Source organism: Tamandua tetradactyla, chromosome 13, assembly GCF_023851605.1.
Source record: "Tamandua tetradactyla isolate mTamTet1 chromosome 13, mTamTet1.pri, whole genome shotgun sequence".
NCBI lineage: Eukaryota > Metazoa > Chordata > Mammalia > Pilosa > Myrmecophagidae > Tamandua > Tamandua tetradactyla.
Window position 1 is genome coordinate 47,815,747 of NC_135339.1, and position 15,590 is coordinate 47,831,336.

General features: G+C 36.5%; 1 protein-coding gene across 2 annotated transcripts in view; it reads left to right on the forward strand.

The window, feature by feature from the left end:
* PAPSS2 (3'-phosphoadenosine 5'-phosphosulfate synthase 2) overlaps positions 1–13,817 on the forward strand; it is a 126,866-nt gene extending 113,049 nt beyond the window's left edge. For both annotated transcript variants that reach the window (XM_077125329.1, XM_077125330.1), the window contains 4 exons: positions 8,536–8,671; positions 9,838–10,106; positions 11,168–11,397; positions 12,011–13,817. In XM_077125329.1, coding sequence (XP_076981444.1) covers positions 8,536–8,671; positions 9,838–10,106; positions 11,168–11,397; positions 12,011–12,152 — 777 coding nt within the window. In that variant the 3' untranslated portion in view covers positions 12,153–13,817. The remainder of the gene's footprint in view (positions 1–8,535; positions 8,672–9,837; positions 10,107–11,167; positions 11,398–12,010) is intronic.
* Positions 13,818–15,590: the final 1,773 nt, after the last annotated feature.

Consider the following 15,590-nt stretch of genomic DNA (forward strand, 5'->3'; position numbering starts at 1 on the left):
TGGTATAGCTAGAAGGAAAAATCTGAGAGGATAGTATGGTAGCCCATGACAAACTCTGGGATCTGTCCTATAACTACTTGTTGAAAAGTGCTTTGAAAACTATTGCTTTTTTATTTCTTTGCTTTGCATATATATTATACAATTAAAAAGCTAAAGAATAATTCCACAAATGGTGCTGCAATAATGGGATACTCACATGGAAAAATAATGACCCCACCATACAACATACAAAAAACAATTATTACATTTTGATCCTTGAGTTCATGCCTATTTAATACTCTGTGTACAAAATGGGAGGTACACATTAAAGGACTTCTACACACCAATGTACAACAGATGTTCCAAGGAAAAGCACTTGTGCAATTGTTTGAGCTAGGAGTGGAACTAGCCTTTGTTTTTTTGCATGGAGCACCATTTTTACTTGAAAGAATTAAATAAACTAGGATTATTACAGTTGGGTATTTGGCAGATATTTTTCAAAATGAACAAAGTGAACCTGTCACTTCAAGGAAAAGAACTGAGAGTACTGATTGCCAATAACATTTGAGCTTTCAAGCTAAAAATCTATACAGAATTGAAAACAGACTTTAAAAAATCATTTTCACTGATTTGCAAAATTGCATAAAGAAACAATTTGCAAACTGAGCTCAGCATTCTACAACTATGGCCACACACGCAAGATATTAACTTATTCTTGTCTTAAATAAAGGTTCAGGTTGTGTCACACACTTCAAATTAAATTACAGGAAATGTTGCTTTGGAATGTGAGTGATTTGATTGTATCACAATTTTATTTTTTTAAAAGACTAAATACAGTCACTGAAACACTTTTCTGCAAAAACAATTCCCTATGTAGCAAAAACAAAACATAGGAAAAAAATAGGACAAAACATAAAGTTGAAGGCTGCTATTTTATGACATCATTTCCCCTGCCTTTCCTTAGCTAATGTTCCTTTTTTGTCCCTTAATAAGAGAGGAAGGTAAATGGAAAATGACCTATTATTATCATAATTCTTGAGCTTCCAGAACTCCTGCTTCAATCAAATGAATGTTAATTTGGAATCTTGACACCACTATTAAAACTGTTTAGTTGAGTCATTCTAAAAAAATTAACACCCAGATAAAAGCACCAGGAATCAAGTCTATCCTAGTTCCTGTCCCACTGAAATAATTAAAGAGGCTCAGTTTCTTAAAAAGGTGTAGGAATAATCTAATTCCTAAAGATATCTTTACTTTGGATTAGGAAAAAAACAATACAAAAGTGATAAATAGGGATGAAGTTATTATTATTTTTTTAATTTTCATTTTATTTTGGATATAAAAGGGAATGCAAAATGGGCTAACTGCATCCTTACCCCATAAACAAACTTTTCATCATGGAATTAACAGTCCTTCATACTGAAGATTTAAAGATAAGCACTGGACCTACAATAAGTTTTCTGATTAGGGCTCTTCATTTAGTTTTTTAGCAGGCTTCAAAACTTGCCTTCTTTTCTAAGTATATGAGCTTTTGGAGAAGCATATGAATAATGCAAACATGTACTTCTAAAGAAAATCTACACGAATACCTAACTGTCAAGATGGGAACTGACAACATTCTTACAAAGAATTTTTTTTTTTTAAATATTAGAAATGGCAGATACTGCTTATAAGGCAGAACAGAGAAAATATTGCCAATGATAGGAACAGTTCTCATCTGTAAAAACACAGATGCATACAGATAAACACAGAAATAATTAATTTGAACAGTAGCAGGCACCGTTAGAACATATTTCCATCCTAACCTGTAACATCCTGCAGTACCTGTGAAGCCCTGGTCCCACCAGGCCAAACTTTGGCCAAGAGGATACAAAGGTACAGAGCATCAAACTCACTTGCTAATTAAGTATTCAACACTATGTCAACCAAGAAAATTTTGAAAAATATTTTGAGCTTTCCATTTTCCAATACTTAAAAAAATTTCCAATGAGACCAATAGTGATATTAACAGATGTGATATTTTTGACAACCTAAAATGAAATGTGTAAACATTTGGGAAATTTATAAACCAAATCAATATTGAGTCAGTTTTTTCTAAATGACTGAAATGTAATGTTATACATTCATTCATGGATAAAGGATCCATTCAAAGTGTAATGAATTTTGATTAGCGCTGACAAAGATGGTGGTGTTAAGGCAACAGGGCACATTTCTCCTACCAAAAACAGCTAGACCTGGCAGAAAACTGTCTCTGGGTTCGGAGGCCAGAGAGCACCATACAGCACTCAGGAAAGAACAGAATAAAGAGACTCAGAAGCTGGAGCAGAAACTGAGTTAACTGCTATCACAGTAGTAAATGGCGCCCATCTCCCACCCTTGAGGCTTGCCTGTTACAGCTGTGGATGGCTCTGTGGACAGAGAAGGTACTTTAGGTCTGCCTTTCTAGAAAAGGGGTGGGGACACAGTCAAGTGCTGAGTGAAGCTTGTGATTGGCAAGTTTGGACTTCTAGGCTCTAGCCCTGAATCATGGTTCTAGCCTGCTAGGAAAAGGGATTCCAGTGGCTATTCTTTTGATACTGCATGAAGAAGGTTGAAAAAATATACCCCTTTGTCGCAGAGAAAGGTTTGCAGACCAGCAAGCTAAGAAAGTGCACCTTTCGGGAACTGAAGATGGGGGAAAAAATACTCTTTCTGTGTCTTCCCTGTCCTCCCTAGGGACCTCTGGAACTAGTCTGCATCCCATCCCTGAGTACTTAGCTTGGTTTTAACCAAACATGGGCACTTCTAAAGATTGAGAGTAAAATGAACCAAAAGTCAAAAAAGAGCTGTAACACAAAGCCAATCAATAATAAAACCCTCGGCAAGAAAGAGAAACTGAAAAACAAACACTTACCAAGATAATCAGATACCTGGACATCAGCAAAAAAAGAACAAGCCATACTAAGGAAGAAGAAGCTATGGCCTAGTTAAAGGAACAAATTAAAACATCAGATGAGGCACAGCATATGAAACAACTAATCAGTGATGTTCAAACAAATTTCCTAAATCAATCCAAGGAAATGAAGAAAAATATATTAAAGAGATAAAGGATATTAAGAACAAACTGGGTGAGCATAAAGAAGAATTTTAAAGCATGGGAAGAAAAATAGAGAACTTATGGGAATGAAAGAGTAGATGAGATTACAAATACATTAGAGGTATACAATAGCAGATTTGAAGAGAAAGAAGAAAGGCTCAGCAAATTAGAAGACAAGGCATCCAAAATAGAACAGACAAAAACAAACAAAAAATAGCAGTAAAAATTGAGCAGGGTCTTAGGGAACTGAATGACAGCACAAAGTACACATAGCACACACATGCATCATGGGTGCCAAAAATAAAGAGAATTCTGGAAGCAAACAGAGAAAAGCAACTCATCATTACAACGGACACTCAATAAGACAAAGTGCTAATTTTTCATCAGAAACCATGGTGGTGAGAAGGCAGGATATGATATATTTAAGAACTGAAAGAGAAAAACTGCCAAACAAGAATTCTTTATCTGGCTAAACTGTCCTTCAAAAATGAGGGTGAGTTTAAAATATTCACAGTTAAAAGCTGAGAGAGTTCATTAACAAGTCACTTGCCTTATAAGCAATACTAAAGGGAGTTCTGCAGACTGAAAGGAAAAGATGAGAGAGGGAGGCTTGAAGGAGAACAAAATTATTAGTAAGGGTAACTAAAAGCGTAAACAGAAAGACAAAAATAAGATATGATATATGAAAGCCAAAGGATAAAGTGGTTGAAGTACTGACTTTACAGTAATAACACTGAATCTTAGTAGATTAAACTAAACTCCCCAATCAAAAGACACAGACTGGCAGAATGCATAAAAATACATGAGACACTTACATATATATACACACACACACACACACACACACACACACACAAGAGACTGGCATTAGACTGAAGGATATAAATAGGTTGAAAACACATGGTTGGAAAAGATATCCCATGTAAATAGTAACCAAAAAAAGAGCTGCGGTAGGTAGACTAATACTGGACAAAATAGACTTTACAAGCAAAATCGTTATAGAAGACAAAGAAGGAATTACATATCAACAAAAGGGGCAATCCACCAAGAAGACATAACAACCATAAATATTTATGCACCTAACCAGGGTGTCCCAAGATGCATGAGGCAAACACTGGCAAAACTGAAAGGAGAAAAAGATGTATCTACAATAATAGTGGGAGACTTCAACATGCCACTCTCATCAATATGTGGAACATCTAGACAGAGGATCAATAAGGAAACAGGGAACCTGAATAAAATAATAAATGAACTAACAGACAATATACAGAACATTGTACCCCAAAACAGCAGGATATACTGTTCTAGTTTGCTAGCTGCCAGAATGCAACATACCAGAAACAGAATGGCTTTTAAAAAGGGGAATTTAATAAGTTGCTAGTTTACAGTTCTAAGACTGAGAAAATGTCCCAATTAAAACAAGTCTATAGAAATGTCCAATCAAAGGCATCCATCCAGGGAAAGATACCTTGGTTCGAGAAGGCTGATGAAGTTCAGGGTTTCTCTCTCAAGTGAGAAGGCACATGGCGAACAGTCAGGGCTTCTCTCGGCTGGAAAGGCACATGGCGAACATGGCGTCATCTGCTAGCTTTCTCTCCTGGCTTCTGGTTTTCATGAAGCTTCTCGGGAGGTGTTTTCCTTCTTCATCTTCAAAGGTCGCTGGCTCGTGGATTCTCTGCTTCGTGGTGCTGCAGCATTCTCTGCTCTCTCCGCATCTCTTTCATTCTCCAAAAATGTTTCCTCTTTTATAGGACTCCAGAAATTTATCAAGACCCACCCAAATGGGTGGAGACATATCATCACCTAATCCAGTTTAACAACTACTCTTGATTAAATCACATCTTTAGGGAGATGATCTGATTACAGTTTCAAACATACAGTATTGAATAGGGATTATTCTGCCTTTATGAAATGGGATTTAGATTAAAACATGGCTTTTCTAGGGGACATACAATCCTTTCAAACCAGCACATATATATACCTCAAATGCTCATGGATCATTCTCCAGGATAGATTATGTGATAGGTTCAGAAGCAGGAAGAAAAGCCCAGCAGACATCACCATGTGCCTTCCCATGTGACAGAGGAACTCAGATGAAAGCTACCTGCCTTTCCTCTGAACTGTAAATTTGTTAGTAAATAAATTCCCTTTATAAAAGCCAGTCCATCTCTGGCTCCATTCTGCCAGCATTAGCAAACTAAAACAGACCACATGCACAAAAGAGGTCTTAATAAGGGTTGGAAAAGTTGAAATTATAAAAAAGTTTTTTCTGATCATAATGGAATGAAGCTGGAAATCAATAATAGCTATAGAAATGAAAAATTCAACACATAACAGTCAGTGGGTCAAAGAAGAAAGTGCAAGAGAAGTCAGTAAGTATCTTGAGACAAATGAAAATGAGAACACAACATATCAAAGCTCACGGGACACAGTGAAGGCCGTGCTGAGAAAGAAATTTACAGCCCTAAATGCCTATATTGAAAGGGAGGAAAGAGCTAAAATGAAAGACCCAACTGAACACTTGGAGAAACTAGAGAAAGAACAGCAAATTAATCCCAAAGCAAGCAGAAGGAAAGAAACAATAATCAGAGTGAAAATAAATGAAGTGGAGAACAAAAAAATAATGGAATCAACAAAACCAAAATTTGGTTCTTTGAGAAGAGCAACAGAACTGACAAACCCTTAATTAGATTAAGAGAGAAAGGAAAAAGAGAGAGAAGATGCAAATAAAATAAAAAATGAGAGGGGGCACATTACTACTGACTCCAGTTAAACAAAAAAAAAGGTCATAAGAGGCTAGTGAAAACTATATGCCAACAATTTATATGAAATGGACAATTTCCTATAAACACAGGAACAACCTATACTAACTTGAGAAGAAATAGAAGACCTCAACAAACCAATCACAAGTAAAGAGATTCCATCAGTCATCAAAGACCTCCCAACAAAGAAGAGCACAGGACCATTGGCTTCATGGGTGAATTTTACCAACCACTCCTAGAAGAATTAATACCAATCCTAATCAAACTCTTTATCTATGAAGCCAACATCACCCTAATACCAAAGCCTGATAAAGATACTACAAGAAAACAAATTACAGACCAATCTCTCTTATGAATATAGATGGAAAAAAACCTCAACAAAATACTTGCAAATTGTGTCCAACTGCATATTAAAAGAATTATACAGCATGAACAAGTGGGTTTTATACCAGATATGCAAGGCTGGTTCAACACAAGAAAATTATACATCATATTAACAAATCAAAGGGGAAAACCCATATGATCATCATGATTGATGCAGAAAAGGCATGTGGCAAAATCCAGCACCCTTTCTTGATAAGAACACTTCAAAAGACAGGAATAGAATCTTCCTCAATGTGATAAAAGGTTATGAAAAACTCACAGCTAACATGATACTCAATGCTGAGACTGAAAGTCTTTCCTCCAATATCTAGAACAAGGCAAGGATGCCCACACACATTACTGACAATTGTGCTGCAAGTTCTAACTAGAGCAAATAGGCAAGAAAAAGAAATGAAAGGTATCCATTTTGGAAAAGAAGTGAAACTTCCCCTAATTGCAGATGACATGACCATATATTTACAAAGTTCTGAAAAATCTACAGCAAAGCCACTAGAGCTAATAAATGAGTTCAGCAAAGTGACAGGCTATAAGAGCAACATGCAAAAATCAGTGGTATTTCTATATACTCATAATGAGCAATCTGAGGAGGAAATCAGAAAAAAAATCATTTACAACTGCAACAGAAACAAATATCTAGGAATAAATGTAGCCAAAGATGGAAAGGAACTGTACTCAGAAAATTACAAAACACTGTTAGAAGAAATCAAAGAAGACCTAAATAAACAGAAGGACATTCCCCATGTTCATGGATAGGAAAACTAAATATTATTAAGGTGTCAATGCTACCCAAATCTATTTGCAGATTAAATGCAATCCCAATCAAAATCCCCATAGCCTACTTTGCAGAAACGGAAAAGCCGATTATCAAATTTATTTGGAAGGGTAAGGGGGCCCTGAATAACTAAAAACATCTTGAAAAAGAAGAATGAAGTTGGAGGTCTCAGCGTAAGAAGAAATGAAGTTCTGATAAATGTGACACTAGGATGAATTTTGAGGACATTATGTTGAGTGAAATAAGTCAGATACAAAAGGACAAATATCGTATGATCTCACTAATATGAACTTTTAAGTATAAGGAATAAATTCCTGGTCTAGAATATAGATGTCCAGGAGATAGAATGATGGTAGAGAATGAGGAACGGATGCTTAATTTGTGCAAAATTTTTAATAAGGTTGATTGTAAAACATTTAGAAATGGATAGAGGTGATGTTAGCACATTATCATGAGGGTAATTAACACTGAATTGTGCGTTTGATTGTGGTTGAAAGTGGACGTTTGGGGTAGTTTATGTCACTAAAAGGAAAGCTAGAGGATGAAACATGGGTCTGTCTAAACAGAGAATCCTGTTGTGGAAGATAAATGTGATTAACAATCTTACATGAACTACAACAAATGTACATCACAACTACAAGGTCTGAATAATAGGGTGGTAAAGGGAAAAATATATACCTAAAGCAAGATATGATTTATAGTTAACAGAAATATTTTAATATTCTTGCATCAATAGAATGAAAAGTGCTACACCAATATTAAGTGTAAACAATAGTTGTGTTTTTATTCTTAGAAAAATGTTACACATCACAAAACCACCAAATTTACTTATCAGTTACACAGTTTTACTTTGATGCTTCTCTGAAAGTGACATGTGGTCAGCTGTAGGTCAAAGTTTCATCTTCAGCAAAAGAAAAAGAAAAAAACTTTACACGAGAACCAAGACAAGTATATAAAATATGCTGTACCTATCAATTAACAAAGTATAATGGGTTTTAATTTAAGAGTATGAAAGTACATTGATCTAAATTCAGATTTCACACTGCAACCTACCTTTAAGAAATGAGCACTTCAGTTTTGGTGTAATATCAAAGAGTATCCACAATTATATAAAAAGACTATTCAAATACTCTTCCCTTTTCTGACCACCTGCCTTTAGTTGGATTTTCTTTATATACGCCCACCAAAACATACTGAAACAGATGAAGTGTAGAAGTAGACATAAAAATCCCACTGCTTTAGAAAATAGTTTTTCATTAAAAATAAATGTTATTTATATTAATATATAATAGGTTTATTCTTATTAGTGTTAAATGAATCAATAAATCCTTTTTCAGTTTTAATTCCCCATATGTTTATATCCCAAAGCTCCTTGGAGATCAATAATTTTTAAGGGTAAAAAGGGGTCAAGAAATGAAAAACTTTGAGAAACACTATATTAGACAGGCACCAAATGGTAGGTTCTTCAACTACAACCAAAGATTGATCCAAAAGGAGAAAATCTTTCATATAAAAAAGAAATCAATGTTAATCATTAACAACTTTGATAATATTCTTTATAGATGGTGATGGAAAGTGGGGACTGGCTGGTGGGTGGAGACTTGAAGGTGCTGGAGAGAATAAAATGGAAGGATGGGCTAGACCAGTACCGTCTGACACCTCTGGAGATCAAACAGAAATGTAAAGAAATGAATGCAGGTATGTAGGCAGACTCTGGTGCATTTGGTAATATTCCTTACTACCCTCAGACACTTCTAAATCATACTTTCTGAATAAAGTATTAAAGATATCAGAAATTAGCATTTTATACTTTAGAATAAAACTGGAAACATCTACTGATATGGTTATTGGTAACAATTTTAAAATGTTGTACAACATCCATATATTAGAATTCTATGCAGTAGTTAAAATCATGTACCGGCAGAGAAAGATGCCCAAAGAGTATTTATTAAGTGAAAAAGCAAGTTGCAGAGTAATATGTATAGCATATATTTATTTTGGAATACAAAATGAAATATAAACAAGTTTTTAAAACCCCAGTCATACTGATTGTATATGTAGAATGGAATGATTTCTAAATGTTGTGTTAGTTAATTTTTTTTTAATTAATAAAAAAATAAAAAATAAAAACCAGTCAACTTCAGTGTGTAGAAGCAGGAAAATCTGGTGGCATGCACACCAAACTGCAGATGACAGTAGCTACCTCTTGGAGATAAGAGTTGGACTCAAGGGGAGGAGAGGATTTTCACTTCTTACATTTTGAAGAAAAAGAGTTATGGCTGGAAGTATGTGTGATTTCTATATTCTATTTTGGTATTATCTGCATTTTCCAAGTTTCCATAATGAATACATATTTACTGCATGTCATGATCAGAAAAAAGAATTTAATGCTCTCAGGAGTCCATCACTCAGTGGAATACTTTTGAATATTTTTTAAAGTGAAAAATAATGTGCTTCTTACCTCTGTAGATTGTTAAAGTCTTGTACAGACCCAGGAAACTTTCTTCATCATTATTTTCCTACCTGGGAAGTGAGATTTGTCCAGGTATAAGAGGACTGATTAATGCAGATCCATGCCCAAGTCTTGGTTAGCCTGAAAGGTCCTGACAACAAATGTTTCCACTTCTGAGTGAGGCTCTTACTTCCTCTGAGACCTATCCTTATCTGAGCATTTTGGCATTTGCTGGTGCCTTTGGATTAGCAGGCCCAATGACCCAGGTGAATAATCACCTCCATTATTCAATAAAAAACATGTGGATTCAACAAGCCCAATGAATAAAAGACATGGTTGCATCATTCCTTCTTGTAGACAAATGACAACTATGTGTTCCTTTGACATTGGCTTTTCTACTTTCCTTTCCCAGATGTGGTGTTTGCATTCCAGTTGCGTAATCCTGTCCACAATGGCCATGCTCTGTTGATGCAGGACACCCACCGCCAACTCCTGGAGAGGGGCTACAAGCACCCAGTCCTCCTGCTACACCCTCTAGGTGGCTGGACCAAGGATGATGATGTGCCCCTAGACTGGCGCATGAAGCAGCATGCAGCTGTGCTTGAGGAAGGAGTCCTGGATCCCAAGTCAACAATTGTTGCCATATTTCCATCTCCCATGTTATATGCTGGCCCTACAGAGGTGAGCAGTTCCCTGAGCTGGGCAATGGGACTCAGGAGTAGAGGCTCAAATTTTACTTAGAAGAGCGAACATTTATGGAATCCTTTCTTCTCTCTTGTTTACAGATTCTAGAAACTTACAGAATTTCTTCTTTCTCCATCTTAATTATATTTCCATTTAGTACTTACAAAAAATGCTAGATACATCAAATTAAATCAGTCACTCCTTTGAGAATGGGAGGAGTGTGAATGAGCTGGATAATGCAGCTTATCTAGATTAGAAAAAGGTGAATCTAATCTAATATTGTTTCAGAAGTCCCAGTTACTCTAAGTGATTCACCATTCCCTGTGAGTTACATTAGAAGGGAAAGAATGACTTTAAAAGAATAACACTCCTCTTTCAATCATAACACAATGAGCCTATCAAGTAGCGATTTTCTTTGTCACACAGAACCACGAGGTTAGTAGATTTGTGGGTGGTCAAATGAATCGAAAGGGTCCCAACCCTTTGGAATGTCTCACACTGAGATTAATGAATTCTTCTCTCTTCAATCAGATCAAAGCTTTAGGCCCTTGGCACTCATCTCCATCCTTTGTATTTCTGTTTGAGCTATAAGAGGAGATTTCAATTAGAAATGCAGTGTTGTTTTGAACTAGAATCAATGTCTGCATAAGAAAGTTAGTTACCTCATTATTGGCAGTCAGATATGAGATGGTGGAGTTGTAGCTATCTTTATTGTGTGATTTAATCTGAATAGGGAGGGACTGGAAAGTATAATTCACCTAGTCCTATAGTATAGTAAAATCTAAACGTTCCAATTCGGCTAGCCTGTATGCAGACACTAGGAAATAAAACCTCAGGATCCAAAAGGGAAGATTCTGATCTTTAAAGTTCTACAATATAGCAAGCAAGAGCTTGAAGAAAAGAGCATGGAGTCTTAGACATCTCACTGTCATTCTTGCAATTTTCAGTTGGCCCACACATTGAAATACATAGAAAGTAGAATAACGGTGATTCTGTGTACAGAGATGCAAAGAGTTGGCCAGTTATGAGCAGCTTATCCCTTATGTGATGTTTCCTAGGTTCAGTGGCACTGCAGGTCTCGGATGATTGCAGGGGCCAATTTCTACATTGTGGGCCGGGACCCTGCAGGAATGCCCCACCCCGAGAACAAGAAAGACCTCTATGAACCCACCCATGGGGGCAAGGTCTTGAGCATGGCCCCTGGTCTCACCTCTGTGGAAATCATTCCTTTCCGAGTGGCTGCCTATAACAAAACGAAAAAAGCCATGGACTTCTATGATCCAGCAAGGTAGGTGCTCAAATCAAAATTCTTAAATCGACATCTGTACAAGTGGAATGATGAAGCACATTTTTTGGCCACATGGAAACCTTAGGCTCTCCAGTCCATTTCCATGTTTCTAACTGGAGCGAGAGCCCCTTGAGAGTCAAGACCTAGTCTTTACATATTTGATGTCCCCCTAAAGTTGTGGTATTGTCTTTTGCATATATAGTAAATGCTCAGTAAATATCTCTCACCATAAATTGCATAAGCATGCCCTGAGTGCCCAGCACATTTCAGTGAAATGAAGTCAACATAGAAAAAAGGATTTCAATGAGTACTGATGGTGTACTTACCATGCTCAGAACTCACAGAAGGCACAACTAGAAGATAGTTTCTGGCTTCAAAACACCCCCTATGAACAGTATAGCTGCACAGTAAATATCGAATTGATAGCTGCCATTAGTTCCCTTGTGTTCTGCATGTTTCCTCACTACAAATTTAGCAAAATACTCATTTTGGAAGATGCAGCATTTTACAGAAAGAAGAAATGTGAGTCTAAGAACTAAGTACCTTAATCTAGGAATCCTTAAAGTATATGTTATTTACCTGTGCTGAGTTCTTTGTTGGTACCTTGTAACAGGCACGATGAGTTTGACTTCATCTCGGGAACTCGTATGAGGAAGCTCGCCCGGGAAGGAGAAAATCCCCCAGATGGCTTCATGGCCCCTAAAGCATGGAAAGTCCTGACTGATTACTACAAATGCCTGGAAAAGAACAACTAAAATGCCCTTCGGCTCTACTCCAGATTTTCTTCCTGAAGTGCTCTTTAATTCTCTTTTCTATATTTTTGTGATTTGATGTCTGGTATTCAGTTGCTTTTCAATGACTGATTTTTAAATTAATGTTTTATAACTAGGTCAAAATTGTGTCTGTAGCTCAAAGTCAACTTCATTATTTGTTCAGAAAAATAAGTTAAACTGAAGACCAAATCTTACTGGATGAAAATGATAATGTTAAACTTTTCAGAATGAAATTGGCTATTTCCTTCCTGCATTTGAACAGGTAGGGCCCAGATTTCTTAAAGCTTTTACTACCTCTAGTTTATTTGCCAGCTTAATTCTTGCTAACTTGTGTTCCTACCGCAGGAGCATAAGCCAGTAGTAAAAAAACATCAGATGGGTAAGCTTTTTCTGTAAACTGATAAAAGAAAAAACAAGATTTGTTATCCTAATTAAGGCATGGCTCATGTCAAGATTCTTGCTATTTACCTCATGCCTATTACTGCCCAATCTCTTGTGCATTGTGGTAAGGAACTGACTAGAGAAACCAAATGTGAACTCAGACATCTATATAATGTAGCTCTACCACAAAAGTTATACTGTCCAATGACATAAAAGATCTTAGTGGCCTTCTGTGAACAATATAACTTTAACTTTTAATTTAATCATATGCAGCACTGTGATGGAAGGATTTGCCTTCAGGGCTCAAACTGGCAATGCTGTGGAAAGTTCGTTTTCCCCCTTTACTATGATCAGTGTGTCCTACAGAGAGGCTGGGCCTATGTGGCAGCAGTATTGGCTGTAATCAAAACAATTCACACCCTCAGAGATTCACAGGGTGCTAGAGCCAAAAAGATCCCCAGACAACACTGAATCCAACCTTTTCATTTTACAAGTGATCAACTAAGATGATGCACATGATCTGTGCTGTCTAGTACTGTTACAAAAAAAGAATTAGCACTATTAGAAAATAATGATGGTGCTAGACAAACACCTAGGCCATTTGACTGCCAGCCTGGTGCTGGCTAAAACCTATAAGCACAGGACCTGGATCCGATTCCCCTCAGCTGCTTAACACAACATTGAACAGTGGGCACTTACAAAAACAGCCTTCTTGGACACCAAAGGTCCAGAGTTTTCTAAACCCAGCTGATTTTATTGCAGCTAAAAAAATATTTTTCCAAAGCTGCTGAAACATCCCACCTCTGATGGCTTTATTTCTTGAGAGGCAATCTTTTATACCTTATACATATTTCATTATTGCCATGGAATATATGAAGATACAGCACCTTTCATACATAGGTTACTCTGGAAGAGACCTAAACAGGAAAAAGAAAACCGAATTTTTTCATATTTTCAGTTTAAAAAAATGCTAATCTTAGATCATGAAAATTCTCGAGAATAAATTACATACAGTGACCACAGGGAACTGTTTGTCTTTAATAGCGTGGTGCCATTTAACCAGAGGTACTCAATACCGCCTTTTTACAAAACAGCATATTTATTAAAAACACAAGAGAGGATTTAGCAGTGCCTTAACCAATATATTTTGTGATTTGAAAAAAATATTTAAAATTGCTCTTCTGCTCTAGTACAACTTAGTGCAAATGATTATTTCTATGTACAACTGATACTTGTTCTAATTTTAATAAATTTCACAGAATGAAAGCTGAGCCTTTTCTACTAACACAGGGTTTGTACTGTCCACATGACCACTGAGGGGTTTGACTTTGGGTAATTGGAGAGGGACAGCAGCAGCAACTCTCTACAAGACGCTTATTAAGAGCCTATTTGCCATTATTTGTGGCATTTTCCTGTCATTTTTAAAACTGAATGACACATGGTCTCAGCCAAGCATTACAGTGTAATTTTCAGAGATGACTGGGAGACTGGGTATGTGTCTGCGTGCAGAGTAAAGGGGGTGGGTCAGTCCAGGATTTTACTGCACAAGGATCTGATTTTATTCCCCTCATTTAAGAAGATGAAGGTGCCTAACTTGCTCTCTTGTTCTCAAAGTAGCATATCCTGTTTCCAAAGTGCCCCCCCCCCAAGAATTTCATTCACAGGTTTGAAACAATTTTTTTCCCCACCTACCTGGCACCTCCTCAACCTCAGCAGTTGCTACTTTTGCATACAAAAGATAGGATACCTATTTCTGCCTGTACTTTTAGTGACCTAGTTTTTTTAGTTTACTTTTTTCTTCTTAATACACTGTCTCCATACTATCCTGAAGCCTTCCTGCAAATTTCTGCTACTGGCCTTCAACCCAAATAAAACTAGTATAACAGACAATTCAACACGACCACTTATAGCCCCTCCCTTTTTCTCCCAAAAGCTTACTTGCTGGCTCCTAATGCCAGTAAGATGAACAAAGTGAGGCAGGAAATGTCTAAGTCCATGAAGATAAGTAGTGCTAAGATAAGTGGCACCATGAAGATAAGTGGTGCCACAGTGTATAGAGTAGTAGGAAAAATCCTGGGAAGGCATACACAAATCATTTGAGAAGATAATGGCAGGCCTGATAAATATATCAATACTTTTATCAGGCCACAGTTTCTTTCCAACCCATCTTCACGGCAAGAAAAAACTAATCTTGGTTATTCATGAACAGCAAGGTTGGTTTTGGCTTTTTCCTCCTCTTTCTCCTTTCTTTTACTTGACGTTTTAGGTCTTGAATAGATTGTCAACATGCCTTCCTTATAGGTAATCAGGAAATTAGATGGGCAGCAGACCAATCAGTTATTATGTCTAAAGCTTTGATGTAACAATGGTACAAATTTTGGCTGTGAGATTTGAATAATAAAGGTTTTCCATTACTTAGGCATTCCCCATCACTAATATGCATAAATCATTCATAATTAATTATACTGAGATGGATGAAAATGATATGCAAGCAAATCACACATTCCAAAGGAATACCTCTTTTTTTGATGGGGGGATGTTATACCATGATTTAATTGAAATTATTACTAAAAAGAAATAGGTCACTGGCTAGATCTTGGACATAAAATAAAAGTAACACTTTTCTATGGGCTAGCAAATATGGTGGATGCAAGGAAGTCTTGATGAACCATGACCTGAGAAACAAGAATTTCAAAGATAAGCAGAGGGCCTTGGTAGTTTCTCAAAGGTGTTATCTTTCGTAATTAAGGTTTCCCCAATCCCACTCCATTACCCTTTGTATAAACTTCCTAATCCAAACTATAGGAAGACCAGTCTCAATTAGTAAGAAATCTGAATTATAGAACGCTGTAAAAGTTTTATTACCTTCACTTATATAAGTAACAAACTGATGGACACAGCTCTTTTAACGTCCTAATATGTGTCTGTAATTACTAACATCAATAATACACTTTATTTGCTAAAGTTCTTAAATATTGTTGGTTTACTTTAGAAGTTTAAACTTGCCCTTCTCTTTTACTAAAACAATATAAGTAAAAG